A 20,352-nucleotide genomic window follows, 5' to 3' on the forward strand; every position below is an offset into this window, starting at 1 on the left:
GTAGTTCCACTTGTGAGTTGTGAGCTCCTCAAAACAGTTGTTATATGAAACATGTTTCCTGAACCAGCATAATAATTTAGACTTGTACAGGTGTTCTATATACTGTATAGCAACAACAAGAGAAGGGCGCACCAACCTCGTGCATTACCACTAAGAGTTTATTAAAATCCAAAAAGGGAGCACACATTGTACTCATAAACGTTGAATGTATACACGCATGTAGAAATTAGAGACCAGTCGCCTTCAGGATACTCCTGAGCTGCTGGATAATTTGATAGTATCCTAAATGGTCTGGCTGACATGTTTTGAGGGAGGACCCTCTTCCTCAGAGCCAAAAGTGCTACTGATCCACCAACAATTCCCAACATGTTATATAGCCGGTCTACACCGCCCACACTCCCCCTGCGCCGCCCCGCCCCACCCCACAAAGGGGTAGAGGTCAGGAGTGTGAGTCTCTGGTGTGGGGTGTATAGTGTGTAAACAAGTGTCCACCCTACTCACATGATGAAGTGCCAGCTGACATCACTGTGCATTAGTACCTGCCAAAAAACAAATGTGAATGGTGGAAATGGCAGCAGCACAAAAATAAAAATGATAAAAACTTTTGGATGACGATGACGGCGATTACCCCTAGAGGCCTGGGAATTAACATAGATATTATACATCTGAACCTGCAGACACACATGATCCCCCCAAAAATAAATGAATGAATAACCTCCAAATGAAGATAGTGCACATAGTGATACATATAGTTGGGCAAAAAAGTATTTAGTCAGCCACCAATTGTGCAAGATCTCCCACTTAAAAAGATGAGAGGCCTGTTTTCATCATAGGTATACTTCAACTATGAGAGACGAAAAGAGAAAAAAAATGCAGAAAATCACATTGTCTGATTTTTTTAAATGATTTATTTGCAAATTATGGTGGAAAAATAAGTATTTGGTCAATAACAAAAGTTCATCTCAATACTTAGTTATATACCCTTTGTTGGCAATGACAGAGGTCAAACGTTTTCTGTAAGTCTTCACAAGGTTTTCACACACTGTTGCTGGTATTTTGGCCCATTCCTCCATGCAGATCTCCTCTAGAGCAGTGATGTTTTGGGGCTGTCGCTGGGCAACACGGACTTTCAACTCCCTCCAAAGGCTTTCTATGGGGTTGAGATCTGGAGACTGGCCAGGCCACTCTAGGGCCTTGAAATGCTTCTTACAAGCCACTCCTTCATTGCTAGGGTGGTGTGTTTGGGATCATTGTCATGCTGAAAGACCCAGCCACGTTTCATCTTCAATGCCCTTGCTGATGGAAGGAGGTTTTCACTCAAAATCTCACGATACATGGCCCCATTCATTCTTTTCTTTACACGGATCAGTCGTCCTGGTCCCTTTGCAGAACAACAGTTGAAGTGTACCTATGGTGAAAATTACAGGCCTCTCTCTCATCTTTTTAAGTGGGAGAACTTGCACAATTAGCGGCTGACTAAATACTTTTTTGCCCAACTGTATACCCTCCTCCCAAGGGTTTGAATAAAGAGATAGAGCTCCACTCTGTTATGTGACTTGGTCGCATTAGATCTGGGGGTCCTCTTCACACCATGCCCTGTCCGATTTGGTCATCAGTGGCTACGTGGTGGACCTGTTGCCACCAGTACATCATTAATTTAGGTAATGTTGCCACCCACTTCAAATCACGCCTACATCCCTGTGCCCATAATAAGATCAAGTGCTTAGTCACTTATCTATGACGTGTATTATGCATGTATGCTATCATGATCCCATGAGGTGGTGTTCCACTAGTACACCTCCACATGTGCATAAATATACGCTATAACACCACTGCACGTGTTCTGTTATATTGATGGGCATGTGTCTGTATGTACCCAGGGGTTGACCCTCAAGGACAGCCCTGCAGTGGTGTCAGGTTTATTGCAGCACTTTGGGCTCTGGTAGCAAAGGTCGGGCGTGCCCCACAGTAATATACATCATTATACCTGAGCCTAGCCAGGGAGGGAGGGTGTGGTCCTGAATTGTGTTCTACATGGTCCCGTATTATACGTTCTTTATACATAATAATCTCCTTTTACATAGTCTGCATGTCACATTAGTGCTCATTATTTGTTTTGTTTTCCTTTCCCCCCCCCCCCTTATTTTCGTGAGATGGGCAGGGGCTGACATCAGCGGCCGTCTGAGACGCCAGCAGGCCGTTGCAGGCGTTCTCGGGCGAAACCGGAAGTGACGTCATGGTACACCCGGAAGTGGCTTGTGGGGCTGTATTGTGCCTGCACTTTCGGGTGTACCTACGTGGAGTTTGTTCCGGGCTCCAATGTACGGCTTGGGACGCTGTTGCTGTGCCCCCCCCCCCCCAGGTCTGCATTATGTTCTCCTTCCCTGTGTGTGGGGGTGCGACATAATATAACCTGTTGCTAATTGTTGGTGGGTAAATAGCACTTTTGTCTCTGAGGAAGAGGGTCCTCCTTCGAAACACGTCAGCCAGACCATTTTGGATACCATCACATTATCCAGCAGTTCAGGAGTATCCTTGAGGCGATTGATTTCTAATTTCTACATGCGTTTCCTACGTTTGTGAGTACAATGTGTGCTACCTTTTTGGATTTAAAAAAAAAAAACTCTTTTAGTGGTAATGCACGAGGTTGGTGCACCCTTCTCTTGTTGTTGTTTTTCAGTATATTTGGATACCCTTGGTCCTGAGAGGGCAGCAAGACCACAAGTTTGTGTACAAAAGGCGTTCAGATCATTCACCTTCCCGCACATCACTTGAGTGCAGGAGAGACACTGTTTTAGTTCTAAATACTGTATATGACTTCTACTACCCCTTTGTTTCATGTGATGGCTTTTGGATGACCTGGTATCTGAGCAGTCTCATGAAATTCAAATTTACCTAAGAACAGAAAAAATCCAACATGGTGCATGGATCATGTGGACAAGTCAGAGGCCAATAAGGATGTAGTAAGAGTAGTTTGAGCAAGTTATGGAATCGCAGCTGCAGCAATAAGTTTAGTTTTGAGACAAAGTTGCAGCTTCCTAGTTTGTTTGTAGTGTATGAGTGTCATTTAATAGACAGAATGCCTCCTCAGACAAATGTGAATGACAAAAAGTTTAACTAAAGTAATTTGTTCTGCATTAAATGCTAAGCCATGGATATCTGTTGGCACAGCTGAAGGGGATAGTGGAGATCATCCAGGACAATTATCTACAAAGGCACCTTCTACCTTAAAAATGTTGGACAGGTCAATTTACGAGAATGACTTGGCAGGAGAGTCCACTGAACCTTTGGTTGCAGGTCATAGAGCGAGGTCTTATTCTAGAAAAGCTTTTTCTTTGCAACAGTAAAAATGATTACTTCAGCAGTTTGCTTGAAACTGTTGTAGGAATTTTTTTTTTTCCTTTTCGCTTTCTTATTATTAAAGCCTGCTGGCAGCTATATTTTTTTCTAGTTTTGGATAGAGTTGAGGTTTAGAATCTCTTTCATAATTTTATTATTTACAGAGTTATTTCTTGTCAGTTCTTGGGTGGTCCCAGGAAGTTAGGGGGACTCTTTCCAACAGGAGTGTTTCCTCTTGCTCCTTAGGTGGCTATAGGACATGATGGGGCCACTTTGCAACAGGAATATTTTCTTAGTCCCTGGGTGGTCGTAAGAAGTTAGGGGGGACTCTTTCTAACAGGTGTGTTTCCTCTTGTTCCCTAGGTGGTTATAGGACATGATGGGGACACTTTTTTTAACAGGAATATTTCTTCTTAGTCCCTGGGTGGTCGCAAGAAGTTAGGGGGGACTCTTTCTAACAGGGGTGCTTCCTCTTGCTCCCTAGGTGGTTTTAGGACATGATGTGGACACTTTTTCCAACAGGAATATATCCTCTTAGTCCCTGGGTGGTCGCAAGTGAGGGGATTTTTTCGCAGAATGGATATTTCCTCTCACTCCCTAGATCCCTGCTGTGGTCAAGAATTTTGTTTCCGTCTAGAGTTTCAGTGCCTTGTGAAATTGCCAGAACTTGGCTGTTTACTGACAGTGTTCATTGACAGCACTCCTGCATATGTTTAAAAGTCACTAACTTCCTAATACAGGAGCGTTGTCAAATCATTTGCGCACCTGCCCCTCCCCACATCTTTCTGCTGTCTATTTACTCCCTTGGCCACCTCCTCCCCAGACTGCTCCTGTTCCAGCAGCAGAAAGATGCAGATGTGGGGTGGGGTAAACATATCCTGCAAAGTCTCGATCTGACAACGCTCCCGTATTAAAGTGATTTTAAAGACAGTTTTTTTTACCTTCATACATTCTATGCATGAAGGTAAAAGAAAACCTGAGTGCAGCTCCCCCCGCAATCCCCGTTATACTCATCTTAGCCCAATCTCCATCCAGCAATGTGCACAAGAGCCAAGACTCCCTTGGCTCTCTTGCAGCTCATTGGTTTAAAGACTGCAGTGGGAGCCTAGTTAGCCCTGATAGCAAGCAGCTTACTATGGTGGATGCTTGGCGGGGAGTGGCCAAAAATGCTTGCGGGGGGACTTGGAAGAGGAGGATCAGGGCTGCTCTGTGCAAAACAATTGCACAGAGTAGGTAAATATGAGATGTTTGTTATATTTATAAAAAAACAAACAAATCACTTTAACAAATTGTTGGTATCTTGGTTATCTCTCCTCAACTACATAGTTACATAGTTACATAGTTACATAGTTAGTGAGGTTGAAAAAAGACACAAGTCCATCCAGTTCAACCCATGATGCGTGTGTGTTTGCTTTTAACCGTACATTGTGTACCCCTGTATGTTGTAGTCTTTAAGGTGTACATCTAATAGTTTTTTGAAACTATCTATGCTCCCCGCTGATACGACTGCTTGTGGAAGAGAATTCCACATCCTTACCGCTCTTACAGTGAAGAACCCCTTACGCACTTTAAGGTTAAACCGCCTTTCCTCAAGTTTTAGTGAGTGGCCACGTGTCTTATTGTATTCCCTTTCTCTGAATAGTTTGTTCCTTATGCTAGGGTCGCCAGTACAGTATTTGTACATTGATATCATATCCCCCCTCAATCGTCTCTTCTCCAGAGAGAATAGGTTCAGTGCTTGTAGTCTTTCCTCATAGCCGATGTCCTCCATTCCCCTAATTATTTTTGTTGCCCTCCTCTGGACTTTCTCCAGTTCCAGCACATCCTTCCTGCGGACCGGTGCCCAGAACTGGACAGCATACTCCAGATGTGGCCGGACCAGAGTCTTGTAGAGCGGGAGAATAATCTCTTTATTTCTGGAGTGAATCCCCCTTTTTATACATCCCAGTATTCTGTTGGCTTTGCTTGCGGCGGCTTGGCATTGCATGCCACTGCCAAGCCTGTTGTCTACCAGTACCCCCAAGTCCTTTTCCATCCTAGACTCACCCAGAGGTTCACCCCCTAGTGAATAGCTTGCTTTCTGGTTTCTGGCACCCAAGTGCATTACTTTACATTTTTCTACATTAAACCTCATCTGCCATGTGGTTGCCCACCCCGTTATTTTGTTCAGGTCTGCTTGCAAGATTTCCACATCCTGCATAGAAGATATTGGCATGCCTAATTTAGTATCATCTGCAAATACTGAGATTGTACTAGATATCCCCTCCTCTAGATCATTTATGAATAAATTAAACAGGATTGGTCCCAGGACAGAACCCTGGGGGACCCCACTTTCCACACCCGCCCAATCCGAGTACTCCCCATTAATCACCACCCTCTGGACTCTCCCCTGGAGCCAGGTCTCTATCCAGGTACTCACCTTATGATCCATACCTACCTTCCTTAGTTTGTACAGTAAGCGTTTGTGAGGAACGGTGTCAAAGGCCTTTGCGAAGTCCAGATACACCACATCCACAGGCTTACCTTTATCTAGGTGGCAGCTCACTTCATCGTAGAAGGTTAACAGATTGGTTTGGCACGAACGATTTTTCATGAATCCATGCTGATTTCTACTTATAATACCATTTTCATTACTAAAGTCTTGTATGTGGTCCCTTATCATCCCCTCCAAAATTTTGCAGACTACTGATGTTAGGCTGACCGGCCTATAGTTACCCGGGATATATCTCGGCCCCTTTTTAAATATTGGTACCACGTTGGCTTTTTTCCAATCAGCTGGCACCATACCCGTCTGTAAACTATCCTTAAAGATCAAGAATAATGGTCTGGCAATCACCTGGCTGAGCTCATTAAGAACCCTCGGGTGCAAGCCATCCGGTCCCGGGGATTTATTTATGTTAAGTTTCTCTAGTTTAGCTCTAAGTCTATCCTCTGTTAGCCATGGCGGCACTTCCTGAGGTGTATTATTTAGTTCGGCCTTACAAGCGGGTTTCGTGTAGCCCCCCGATTCCTTTGTGAAGACTGAAGAAAAGAAATTATTTAACACTTCCGCCTTTTCTCTGTCCTCAGTGGCCATTTTTCCTTTATCATCTTTTATGGGGCCAATGTGCTCTGGCCTGGCTTTCTTACTGTTTATATACTTAAAGAACTTCTTGGGGTTCTTTTTGCTCTCCTCCGCTATATGTCTCTCGTGTTCTATTTTAGCCGCCCTGATTTCATCTTTACATTTCTTATTACACTCTTTGTAGTGCTTAAATGCTGCCAATGACCCCTCAGTCTTGTATTTTTTGAAGGCCTTTTCTTTAGCTCTAATATACATTTTAATGTTGGAGTTTAGCCACCCAGGGTTTAGTTTTGCTCTTTTAAATTTATTTCCCTGTGGAATGCACTGGCCCACTCCCTTGTTAAGTATGCTCTTGAAGCACTCCCATTTTTCCTCCGTGTTCTTTGTTCCCAGGGTTCTATCCCATTTGATATTTTCTAGCAGCGAGCGCAGTTTAGGGAAATTGGCTCTTGTGAAATTCAGCGTCCTTATATTACCCTTGTGTTTCCTATTACTGTAATTAATACTGAAACCAATTGACCTATGGTCACTGTTCCCTAAGTTGTCCCGTATTTCTATATCCGTGAGCAGGTCTGTATTGTTGGTAATCAGTAGGTCAAGTACCGCATTGCTTCTTGTCGGTGCATTCACCATCTGACCCATGAAATTGTCCTGCAAAACATTTAGGAACTGCCGAGCCTTGGCTGAATGCGCGGTTCCTTCTGCCCAGTCTATATCTGGATAATTAAAGTCCCCCATTATAATGACATTTCCCATCCTTGCTGCCAATCCTATCTGTAACATGAGGTCCGCCTCACCCTCCTCCCTCTGGTTGGGGGGCCTATAGCATACGCCCAATATTACCTTCCCCGCCGTGCCTTCCCTTTGAAGCTCTACCCATAGGGATTCTGCCTCGTCCATAGCTCCATTATTAATATCATCCCTCATATTTACCTGTATACTGTTCTTAATATACAAACATACCCCTCCCCCTTTTTTACTTTCTCTATCTCTGCGATAAAGGGAATACCCCTGAATGGACGCCATCCAGTCATGAGAGCTGTCAAACCAAGTCTCAGTTATCCCCACAAAATCTAAGTCCTCCTCAAATATCAGCAGCTCCAGCTCTCCCATCTTGTTGGCCAGGCTTCTGGCATTGGTATACAAACCTCGTAATTTTGATCGGTTATATTTATCCTCTTTTGATGTTTTTAGGCTGCTCTCTTGATTTTTCCCCGTACCCACCCTGGGTATAGGAGCTCCGCACACCCTATCGCTAATGCCCCCATTTCTGCCCTCTGAAACTTGCTTTCCACTGGGTAATTCTACATCTGTACCCTCCCCCCCATTCCCTAGTTTAAAAGCCCCTCTAACTTTTCGGCCATCCTCGCACCCAGTACGGCTGCACCCACCCCATTTAGGTGCAATCCGTCCCTACCAAAGAGCCGGTGACCGACTGAGAAGTCGGCCCAGTTCTCCAGGAACCCGAAACCCTCCTTACTACACCAGCTCCTCAGCCACTCGTTAACTTCCCTAATCTCCCGCTGCCTCTCTGGTGTGGCTCGAGGTACAGGTAGTATTTCGGAAAATATTACCTTGGAGGTCCTAGTCCTCAACTTAGCGCCTAAGTCCCTGAAATCGTTTAGGACTCTCCGTCTTCCTCTGCCTATGTCATTGGTACCCACGTGTACCATGACAGCTGGGTCTTCCCCAGCCCCACCCAATACTCTGTCCACCCGATCCGCTATGTGCCGAACCCGAGCGCCCGGCAAACAACAGACTGTTCGGCGCACACGGTCTTGGTCACAGATTACACTGTCTGCCCTTCTAATAATTGAGTCCCCTACCACCAGCACCTGTCTTTCCTTTCCCTTTCTCCCAGCCTCACTGGAGGAGTTCTTCCCCTGGCAGCTAGGGGCGTCGCTCTGCTCCAGCAATGCTGGTCCCTGACTGGTTTCCCCAACATCACACAACGGGGCGTATCTATTGGGGTGCTCCAGCCCAGGATCAGCCTCCTTGCCTTGTTCCCTTCTACCCCTCCTAACTGTCACCCCTCTACTCTGCTCTGATGCCTGCACCTCCGATACTCCGCCCACCTCTGTGCAGACCCCTGCCTGCACCTGATTGGTACAATCCTGGCTCTCCTCCGGCATGGACACTCGTCTCAGTGTTGCCAGCTGCTTCCCTAGATTCAGGACCTGAGCTTCCAGGGAAGCAACGTGCTCACATTTTGCACATTTGTATTCGCCTTCGATCACATGACCGAGGAACGCATACATATCACAAGATGTACACCGAGTCGCATCTCCACACCCGCCGGGCATTGTACCTACTATCTAATCTAATGGGGATTCAGTAATTTAAGCCTATCCTATGTGGCTATTTCCTGGCTTCCTAACGCTACCTTCTCACCCTCTGGTATTCCGCTCCACTCACTTGACACTCAGTTGCACAACACTCACAATCTCACAGCCAGGTCAGACGCACAACACTGAGTCGCACCGCCCGGTCAGACGCACAACCCTCAGTCGCACAGCCCGGTCAGACGCACAACACTAAGTCGCACAGCCCAGTCAGACGCACAACACTAAGTCGCACAGCCCGGTCAGACGCACAACACTAAGTCGCACAGCCCGGTCAGACGCACAACACTAAGTCGCACAGCCCAGTCAGACGCACAACACTAAGTCGCACAGCCCAGTCAGACGCACAACACTAAGTCGCACAGCCCGGTCAGACGCACAACACTAAGTCGCACAGCCCGGTCAGACGCACAACACTAAGTCGCACAGCCCGGTCAGACGCACAACACCGAGTCGCACAGCCCGGTCAGATGCACAACACCGAGTCGCACAGCCCAGTCTCGGACTGAAACTCCTTCTGTCTTGGCAAGTCTTCCTCCTGTTAGACCGCTTAGCACCAGCCTTTACCATCTACCTTTTTAGACTGCTGGCCATCTACCCTGCCATCGGACCACTCCTCTCTAACCAAAGCTGGGTACACACTATAAGAAAATTGGAAGAAAAATTCCGTACAAGGAACGATCGGTCGATTATCTGATTGATCCTATTGTGCTTTCAACAGCTAATTCCGACTGTTCGGACAGAAAAAAAAAACAGCAAGGTGCAAGCTCTAAGCGCTGTGGTAGTTCATTGAGCCTTCCTGTCAGCGAGTATTGGCTTACCCGTACAGCCCATACACTGACAGTCTGCAGGAGACCTGCATGGCATCAGCAATCTGCTGATCACAGACCTGCATGGCATCAGCAATCTGCTGATCACTGGTCACTGATCACCAGCCTCCTGCAACAAAAATTCAAAAAAGGAAATTTTTTTTTTGTACCCTCAAACAAAATGTGCATTTAATATTTCTTTTTTTTCTAAAAAGTAAACTTATCCTTTAACGTACACAAAGCCATTCATGTTAATGTAAGAAAGTAAAATGAGGATATTTGTATCTCACCACTGTACTCAATTGAGAGATCAGAACTATAAAAATTCCAAGCACAAATTCATTCGTAAATGTAAAAAGAAAGAGATTATTAATACAGAAATATAAAATAACTTATTTGTACATTTTTTGCTTTTTTTGTTGTATTTTATTATTTGAGCTATTTTTTACAGTAAGAAAAAAGTCCAAAATGCAGCTTTAAAAAATAAAGACACTGGGCAGCATAGTATATATCACATGATTGCGGCGTGATAGTATGGTAGTTGTATCACTAAATCAAGCAGTGAGGAGCGGACACATGCAAGCATGGATGGCTTTTCAGAGGGGTGGCCATGTCTGGCGCACTTGTGAACGAGCCCTTAATTGTAGAGATTTATGATTAAGCCTGCAGGGTCAGAAATATTTTTGAGATGGTGACTCCAGGGCGGGTTTTGGCAACATGTATTGTCCATTTGAATAAAGTTTGACGGAAGGAAGTAACATTATTATTTTGTGGCCTCTCTGTTACCTGTACACAGAGAGCGGACAGGCTTCCAGGGTAGCCCATAGTACCTACAGCTGAGGGGATTTATGGAGATCGGAGAAGAAGATATTCTCCAGAACTGTACTAGCAAATCCAATAAAGTTTGAGAAGCAGTTTATTGCATTCTTCTTGCATCTAGAACACGAAGTAGGAGTAAGATTTCCTTATGCGGATACATTATGTATAACTTCATTTACCCACATGTTTTTTGCTATGAGATAAAGGATATCCAATGTTTTATGTGCAATTTATTCTGCTCTGCTGCACAAAAACATTGGTATGTTAAGCAGAGTGGAAGAGAAATGTGCAAACCTTACTGACACAACTTTTTATTTGAATTATATGCTTTCCTTCACAAATAACCATTGTAAATATATTGTATGTTAAATATTGAATATCACAGATAAAAATATGCAGAGTGCATTTTTCATTTAATCTATGGGAGCATATTATTGAAATCAAATATGCTGGTCATTGTAGCGGAATAAACAAAATTCATGCAGAACTTGTATATTTATATGCTGGCTTTGGAGTACAGAAAACATGACCTTTATCATGGCACAGATGTCTTCAGATAGGAGGGCATGCTATGACAGCAATAGTGTTTACTTCAAAATTAGCATGCTCTGAGTTTTCAGGCCTTCCCTTTTCCTTTTCCTACTTTTGTTTTAAGTGAAACTGCAATTTTGTTGAGAAAGAAAATCTCCTGTCCAGGTATGTTATATACACTGCAAGGGGTTTATCAATTTTGCAGTATCTGACCTGCTCCAGTTTCCTCTGAGTGTAAAGGGTATGCAAACTCCAACAATAAGAGCTGGTTCACACTACTCCGACTTGGGACGCGACTTGTGTACCCACAAGTCGCCCCATGTCGCTTGTCATTACAAATTTAATGTAAATGAATGAGAGTCGTCTTAATATGCACTACTGAAGTCGCTCCGCTTTCAGGAAAGGTTCCTGTACTACTTCAAGGAGACCTCTATCTGACTTGTGCACATAGACTTCAATGGGAGTTGCCTCTAAGTCGGATCCTTATCTATTTTCAAGCGACTTGTTATCAGACTTTCCAGGAAGAAGAAAAAGATTACCCAGGCATTCCCCACAGACAAAGTCGCCTATCATTCAAGTCTCTCACAAGTCTCTTCAAAGTCAAGCTAAAAAGTCGCTCCTTCATGGGGCGACTTTCTGGTCGCGGTAGTGTGAACCAGCTCTTAACCTCTCCTCTTAAATCTGTTACATAAACAATTGAAAGTGTTTTAATAAATCTGATCAATAAGTTCAACAATGCTTCTGCTGATCCTGGCAGAAGCCTTCTGAGCTAATAAATGTGTCCTTTGTTGCTGTCTTATCAGTTACATTATTATTTCTGATGACTACAGAACCCTCCCTTTTATGTTATAGATAAGAGCAGTAGATGTTTTGTGAGGAGGAAAAGCCCAATGTTTTTTGGGATGCAAGAACCCACTTTCTCAAGACACCTCATACCTTTCTCTTTTAACCATGCTCAGGCTTAGCTATCCTTTTCTCTAATCTATTCTAGGAACTGTAATCCTGTATATATTTGTGAGCATCAGTTGTTATAGGACTTGGTTCTCATTGTATGCCTACATGTATTTTTTGTTGGTTGCATTTGATAGTGGAGCAAATACCTATGCTGTATTCTGCCTAATGGTATATGGCATGCTTCGATATGTGTACCTATTGTATAATTATATGTACAGGCGGTGCCAGTGTTACAAACATCCGACTTACAAACGACTCCTACTTACAAACAGAGATAGACAACAGGAAGTGAGAGGAAGTCTACCCCTAGGAAGGTAAATTTACTCCTGTAAGAGTTCTCATGGGAAAAAGATGTCTCCACTGAAGCTTTATCACCAATACTTGTTTCCACAACAACCCAAAATTTTCAAAATACAGTTGTCATAGGGACAGAAAGTGAGGGGAAATCTTCTGAACAGGGGTACAGACAGCAAAATAAATGGTACAGGGGTGCTAACCCTTCCCTATGCTGTCCAAAAAACGTAAAAATTATTATTTCTCTTACGTCCTCCGACAGTCACCGCCACTTCATATTCATCACTAATGGGGTTATTGACCTTTGCTCCGCAGGAGTAGCTAGGCAACAAAATTTGTTAATATCAAAGCTTTTAGCATATCCCACCCCCTAGGGGGTGGTCCCCTCAGTCAATACCTCCCTGCTTCCTGCATTCCCAACTCAGTTTTCTAATGCCTAGCTTAGGAGTAGCAAGGCTGTTTCTGTGCTGGGGCTCTCAGTCTCAGCCTCTTTTCTCTTTTTGATTTTATTTTGAGTTTTTTTCTCTTTCTTTTACTTAGCTGTTATTTTTCAGCATTAGTTAGCTTCTTCAGATGAAGATGATCATGCGGAGCTGGGTCTCGGACTGGCCACCCTGGATCCCAGGGTTCAAGGCCAGGGGCTTCCCAGCCTGCCATCGAGCGTTCAGCGCAGGTTTCCCTGGCATATTGAACGACCCATCCCTGTTCGCTGCAGGGATGCTATCTGTGAGGTGGCTACCTCACTGGACGCCATTGCGGTTTCGCACCGCAGTTCCACTGCGTCCTGGCTGCGACACTCCCTGTCCTCAGTGCAGCGGTTTGGTCGCTGGAGAAGGCTCCCCACGCCATCCGGACTGGTAAGTGTACATCTATGTGGGGACCTGTCTATTTGGGTGTCAGTCTGGGACTGTGTGACCCTGCATGTCTGTGTAAATGCTGAGCTCCCTGTCAGATTCCTGTGTGGAATAGCTGCCTGTCTGTGGGCTGTGAGGGGGGGGGGGGGGCTCTCCCGCTCTGCTGTGTGAATGCATGAAGCAGTCTGGGCTAGACATGCGGTGCGTTGATCGCTACTGCGGCCCGCCATTTTTTTGCGCAAATTTTATGGTGCCCGGTCCTGTGTGGTATGGCGCGGCGCTTTGGCGCCAAACGCCGCCATTTTGGCGGCGATCGATCAGGCCACATGTCGGCGCCATTTTCTCTGTGCCTAAGGAATCCTCAGCCGAGCGGCCATGTTTGTGTAGCCTTGCAGAGGCTTTATAGGGCGGTCAGTCATTGCATCACTTCCTTTTGCTCTGGGACAGCGATCGGTGGCAGCAGCCTGTGTGTTCTCTCCAGGTTTTTACCTTTTCTTTTTCCTGTATTCCTTGCCCAGTGTTCTTATCCCTGTGGGGTCGGTGTATTCAGTAGGGTGCGGTGGGCTATGCTCACCGCGGTCTTAAAGGGGCAGTACTCCTTTTTTCTACTTTTACTGGGGCATGGATTCTCAGGATTGCAAGTTTCCTCCCACCTTGGTGGGGGGCCAAGGGGCTGCTGCATCCCCCGAGGGGGCTGATCTGGCTACTATTGTGGCGAACTTGGCTGCTCAGGTGCAGATGCTGGTGGCTGATCGATCCACCAAAAGGCCCAGAGTGTCTATTTCCTCTGATTCAGAGGGCGATGGGGCTGCTATGGCTGGAGTGCCCTTCTCAGGGTCTCACTCATCTCTAGACCTTGTGGGGTCTGAGGGGGAGGCAGAAGGGGTTGATAATTCTCCCCCTGGCTCGTCTGAAGAGCTTGCACTCATGGATGAGTTGGTTGCTTCTATCAAGCAAACGCTGCATTTGCAGGATGAACCATGTCCTCCTGTTTTGATGTCCTCTTATGGGACGCAAAGGAAACGCAAAACGTCGCAGGTTTTTCCTTGCTCTGCGGAATTTCAGCGCGCGGTTGATGAGCAATGGCGCAATTTAAAGAAGCCTTTTGCTGTGCCGAGTAGGTTCAAACTGCGTTATCCATTTACACCCACCACTGATGAGCGTTGGTGTGTGCCGCCTCAGGTGGATCACGCGGTGGCGATTTTGAATAAATCCACTGCGATCCCTGCTGAGGATACCCCAGTGTTCCGGGACCCGACGGACAGGAGATTGGAGTCTCTGGCCCATCATGCTTATACGGTTGCTGGTTCTATGCTGAAGCCTATTTTTGCTTCCATTATGGCAGCCCAGGCTATTGCGGATTGGACGCAGGTGCTCAGGCGCACCCTGGTGGCTGACTCTGCCCCGCCGACAACTTTGGCTATGGTGGATCAAATTCATCAGGGTGTCATGTATTTGTGTGATGCGGACTTAGATATGGTCCCTTTGGCTGCGCGTCTTTCAAGTGTGGCGGTATTGAACCGTCGCCTGATATGGCTGAAATGTTGGTCTGTTGACCAATCTTCTAGCAAGACTTTAGCTAATTTGCCCTACGTGGGATCTCGCCTTTTTGGCGAATCTTTGGATACTCTGATAAAGGGAATTTCTGGGGGTAAGAGCACTCTCTTGCCCCAAACTCACAAGAATAAGTTTGTTCGTGGTAAGAAGAATACCTCGTTTAGGCCCTCTCAGGGGTCCTTTCGTGCCTTTCGGTCGCACTATAAGGGCAAGCCCTTCAAGGGCCAAGGCTCCCAGAAGAAGCCGTGGACGGGTAAGCAGAAGTCCGGCCAGTCCGGGTCCGCTGCCCATAACAATACGGCCTGAAGGGACGCCCTCACCCAGTTCTGGGGTGGGGGGACGTTTGCTCGGTTTTCTCCAACCCTGGCTGGACCGCATTCGGGACAGGTGGGTTCAGGAAATCGTTCGATCTGGATACAAGATCGAGTTTCTCTCTCGGCCGGCGGGCAGATTTTTCCCCTCAAACCTTCAGCTGACTCCGGAGCGCTTGCAGGATCTGCACCTGGCGGTGCGGGACCTGCGGGCCCAGGGAGTGGTAGTTCCGGTGCCTCATCGGGACAGATTTCGGGGGTTCTATTCCAATCTGTTCACTGTGCCGAGAAAGGAGGGCAAGGTACGTCCGATTCTGGACTTGAAAGCTCTGAACCACTTTGTGCGGGTTCGCAAATTCCGCATGGAATCCCTGCGCTCGGTGGTGGCTGCCCTGGTTCCGGGGGAATTCATGGCCTCCATCGATTTGAAGGATGCGTATCTTCACATTCCAATTTTCGAGGGTCACCAGAGGTACCTTCGATTCGCCATTGCGGAGGATCATTTCCAATTCGTGGCGTTACCCTTTGGTCTCCGCGGGTTTTCACCAAGGTGCTTGCGCCGGTCCTGGCTTTATTGAGAGCCCAGGGCATCTCTGTCTTGGGGTATCTGGACGATATCTTGATTCGATCTGCGACCAGTCAGGGCCTGGTGAATGACCTGTCCATCACGATGCAGACTCTGCAGGAGTTCGGTTGGACGATAAATTTACCAAAGTCAACGTTGTGTCCGTCAGTTCGTCTTCCCTACCTGGGGATGATACTGGACTCTGTTCAAGCGAAGGCCTTCCTGCCGGAAGACAAGCTCCGGACACTTCAGAACGAAGTCAGGTCCCTCAGGGACAATCAGTGCTCGTCCCTCCGGACGTGTATGAGGTGTCTGGGTTTGATGGTCTCGGCCTTCGAGGCGATTCCCTTCGCCCAGTTTCACACGGGATCTTCAGGCGGAGATCCTGGCCAAGTGGGACGGGCGTCCGCAATCTCTGGATCTGCGCATTTCGTTGAGCCGCCTCACCCGAAGGGGTCTTTTGTGGTGGCTCCAGTCCCCGGCGGTGTCGGGGGGCAAGTCCTTTCGTCCTTTGTCGTGGACGGTGATCACCACGGATGCCAGCCTGTCGGGCTGGGGTGGTGTCCTGGGCGTTCTGTCCGCCCAGGGAACTTGGTCGGAGGAAGAATCTTCCCTTCCGATCAACATTCTGGAATTGCGAGCGATAAATCTCTGCCTTCTGCGTTGGACGGACAGGCTTCAGGGCCGTCCAGTTCGGGTGCAGACGGACAATGCCACAGCGGTGGCCTACATCAACCACCAAGGGGCACCAGGAGTGCCCGAGCGGCTCGGGAAGTAGCCGACATTCTGTCTTGGGCCGAGACGCACGTCCCGGCGATATCTGCAGTTCACATTCCGGGGGTGGAGAACTGGCAGGCTGATTATCTGAGTCGCCAGACCCTGGACCAGGGAGAATGGTCCCTTCACCCGGATGTCATTCAGATGTTGTGCGCGAAGTGGGGTTCCCCAGATGTGGACCTGTTCGCGTCTCGTCTAAACAACAAGGTGGAAAGGTTCGTGGCAAGGTCGCGCGATCCTCGGGCAGATGCATTAGTGGCGCCCTGGCATCAGTATCGTCTGATGTATGCCTTTCCACCGATTCAGCTGCTGTCGAGGTTCCTTCGCAGGTTGGGCTCGGAACCGCACACGGTGGTTCTGGTGGCGCCAGACTGGCCTCGCCGGTCTTGGTACGCAGACCTCGTGAATCTGGCGGTCGACGCTCCATGGTGTCTGCCTCTTCGAGAAGATCTCCTGTCTCAAGGACCGATCTTCCATCCTGCTTTACAGTCACTGGCTTTAATGGCCTGGCTGTTGAAAGCCAGGTCCTGAAGGATAGGGGTCTCTCCCCTGAGGTCATTCCCACTTTGATCAAGGCTAGAAAAGCCTCTTCGGGGAAGATTTACTACCGTACTTGGAAGGCGTACTTTGCCTGGTGTGAGTCCAGGGGGTATTCCCCTCGCTCGTACTCGGTATCGAGAGTGTTGGCTTTCCTTCAAACGAGCGTGGACAAGCGTTTGGCGTTGGCCACGATTAAGGGTCAGATTTCTGCGCTGGCCATTCTCTTTCAACGCCCTGTGGCGTCTAATTCTTTGGTTAGCACCTTTGTTCAAGGGGTGCGACACTTGGCCCCTCCTCGGAGGGACCCTTTACCTCCATGGGATTTGAACCTTGTTCTGTCTGTGTTGCAACATGCTCCCTTTGAGAAGATCAGGGAGATCTCGTTGTCTCTGTTGTCCAAGAAGGTTGCCTTTTTGGTGGCGATCACTTCGGCTCGCAGGGTATCGGAGCTGGCGGCCTTGTCCTGCAGCTCTCCCTACTTGGTGATTCACTTGGATAAGGTGGTCTTACGACCTAACCCTTCTTTTCTTCCGAAGAGGATCTCGGAATTTCACCTCAATGAGGACATTGTCTTGCCTTCGCTTTGCGCGAAGCCTAAGCATCCACGGGAGGTGGCTTTGCATTCCTTGGATGTTGTTCGGGCGATCATGGTTTACCTGTCATCGACAAAATCCTTTCGCAAGTCGGATTCTCTTTTTGTTCTTCCAGAGGGTCCTCGGAAGGGCATGGCAGCGTCTGCTGCGACCATCGCCAAATGGATCAGACAGACCATTGTGCACGCCTATGCTTTGAAGGGGAGGGTTCCTCCTTTCCCTGTGAAGGCGCGCTCTACCAGATCTCTGAGTACGTCTTGGGCCTATCGTCATCAGGCTTCTGTGGCCCAGGTGTGTAAGGCGGCGACTTGGTTGTCAATTCACACCTTCTCCAAATTCTACAAGGTGGATGTTCAGGCATCGGCGGATGCTTCCTTTGGCCGCAAAGTTCTTAGTGCGGCAGTGCCTTAGGGTCCCTTGTTTTGGGTCCTTGGCTGTTGGGATGTCTTTATCCCTAGGTTACTTGTTTTCCTGGGTTGTTGCTCCTGTTGAGCACGGTTTTTTCCTGTTGCCCAGTTGGTTCTCTTACTTTGGTAAGGTTCCTTTCTCTGATGTGGGTACTGCGTTGCTTTAGGCGCGGCTGCGTTTTTTCCCACCCCTCATGTCTACACTGCTATGGGACGTCCCCATTAGTAATGAATATGAAGTGGCGGCGACTGTCGGAGGACGTAAGAGAAAACTGAATTTTTGTAAAATCTTAGCTGTAAAATTCCTTTCTCTGAGTCCTCCGACAGTCGCCGCCCCCGCCCCTCTTTTGGGGTTTGTTTGTGTACTCTACTGCTATGCTACTGAAACTGAGTTGGGAATGCAGGAAGCAGGGAGGTATTGACTGAGGGGATATGGGATATGCTAAAAGCTTTGATATTAACAAATTTTGTTGCCTAGCTACTCCTGCGGAGCAAAGGTCAATAACCCCATTAGTGATGAATATGAAGTTGCGGCGACTGTCGGAGGACTCAGAGAAAGGAATTTTACAGGTAAGATTTTACAAAAATTCAGTTTTTGGCTGTAGCTAAACTTAACAAATGTACCTGTTCCGACTTACAAATAAATTCGACTTAAGAACAAACCTACAATCCCTATCTTGTTTGTAACCCGGGCACTGCCTGTATATGCCTAATACAAGATTAGCATTAAGTAATGCTGCGGGAGGGATTTCCCCATCAACACTGGTTATGTTGATAAGGGGAATCGAGCAGTTTTCTTTCCTGCAACCCGTGGCATGCCCTAAGCAGTCCATACACGGGTTTTAGGAAAGAAATTTGCTTGAATCCCCCAACAACACAGCCAGTGTTGACAGGGGAATCCCTCCCACCAGGCCATTGTATTCTCCCGACAGGGGGGCAAGGGAAGCAGTTTCCTGCCGAGAGAAGATAGTTATTTTTGCTAGTGGCTATAAAAGCAGCTAGCGATAGTCACTTGTAAAATCTGGCAGGCTGGTTGTACCCAAGTTGATTAATCCATCAACTTGGTATATTCCTGCTGGACCGACTGGGATTCAAAACGCCGATTGCCAGCCTTACTTACTGTCCCCATCCGACATTCTCCTCCCCAACCCTTCACAGTCAACATTGGTGACTTTTCTATTTATTGTTTAAACAACTCCATTCTCACCCAGGCTGTGTGCTGGAGCTCCCGCCCCTGTCATCTTTTTTCTCTTGATGTTAGGAAAACCTCCCAGAAGTGACTCATACAGATAGCAGAGGAATAAGGCAGCAGACAGAAATGACACTTAGCGCTCAGGTTTGAGAAAAGTACACTGTAAAGAGTTATTCTTTGTCAGAGGTTTCAAAAACTTTAGGATTGACCATCTTGGTTTGCTTCCCCACTTTTATTTTTGTAGGTCGACCCACTGTTTACTAATGAAGTCAAAGCCAAGCTCAGCAAGTAAGTATATTATGCCTGGTACACATGATGAGATTATTGTTTTTTTTTTTTTTTTTTATTGCATGCTAGTCTCATATACAAAGAGGTTACTAAAGTTACGAAAATTCTTGTCACGACAGAATAACAATTCTGAAATGATGTATTGCATTGTATTTGTATTGTATTTTCAGACGACAACTGTACTGATTAAATGAAAATCGTACGATCCGGTATCGTACGAGAAAAGTGTTTATACTTGTCCCATCAGATTATTTAGCATGAAGTGTTGTGATTGGCTCTCGAAAGCTGCGTACTAACGATTAAATTATCGCACAAGTGCTTCAAAAGCGGTATTTTTCGTATAATTTTCTGATCGTGTGTATGGACCTTTAAATCTGGCATTTCTTTCCATCTTTATTTAATTAGTCATGTACAGGCCAGATCTGCTTAGCTCTGTAATCATTTGCCTGCTCCTATCAGGATTAGGTCATATACCTGCATATTTGAACATGAGAACTCTGGTTGATGCAGGAATTGTAAACCTACTTCCACCAGTTAGTTAAACAGTTATGGCATAGACTTAATTTACAAAGTATTAACACAAGCATAACGAGGATTAGTTAAGCCACGTGACTGTAATTTTCAAATCTTACTGAACTTAGATAAAAAATTTAAAAAAATTAAAAAAGGATCCTTTTACTGGTGTGTTAGCTTTGTGAATTTAACCTATTAGCTGCTTTTAGTGTCCAATATGCTGTATTTGTTGGCATTTCATTATTAATAGAACTAGGTCATATTCAATATTAGTCATCCTTTTTTACAGTATATACTGTTAATTTAACCAGTTAGATATCTAGTGATGCAGCTTCAACCTAAAATTGCAACCCCTGGGAACGCTTTGACAAATAATCAATAGCTGTACTTGCTTTTTATAAAAATAGGTGTTTCAACTTTAACTGAATGTATTTGAGATATAGTTACGTAGTAGTTGAGGTTAAATAATAACAACTGTCCATCCAGTTCAACCTGTGTAGGTGTGTGTGTGGACGTATTCATTTTCCATACCCCTGAATGTTTTGATCTTGGAGATGTATGTCCAAGAGTCTTTTAAAAGTATACTGATCGCAGTTACTAACA

At 46.4% G+C, this 20,352-nt stretch overlaps 1 protein-coding gene across 2 annotated transcripts in view; it reads left to right on the forward strand.

The window, feature by feature from the left end:
• The window catches only part of GLT1D1 (glycosyltransferase 1 domain containing 1), a 270,809-nt gene that overhangs the window by 153,825 nt on the left and 96,632 nt on the right, over positions 1-20,352 (forward strand). For both annotated transcript variants that reach the window (XM_082244140.1, XM_082244141.1), the window contains exon 9: positions 19,193-19,236. In XM_082244140.1, coding sequence (XP_082100266.1) covers positions 19,193-19,236 — 44 coding nt within the window. The remainder of the gene's footprint in view (positions 1-19,192; positions 19,237-20,352) is intronic.

Source organism: Pelophylax lessonae (genome assembly GCF_965119305.1).
Source record: "Pelophylax lessonae genome assembly, chromosome: 1".
Taxonomy (NCBI): Eukaryota; Metazoa; Chordata; class Amphibia; order Anura; family Ranidae; genus Pelophylax; species Pelophylax lessonae.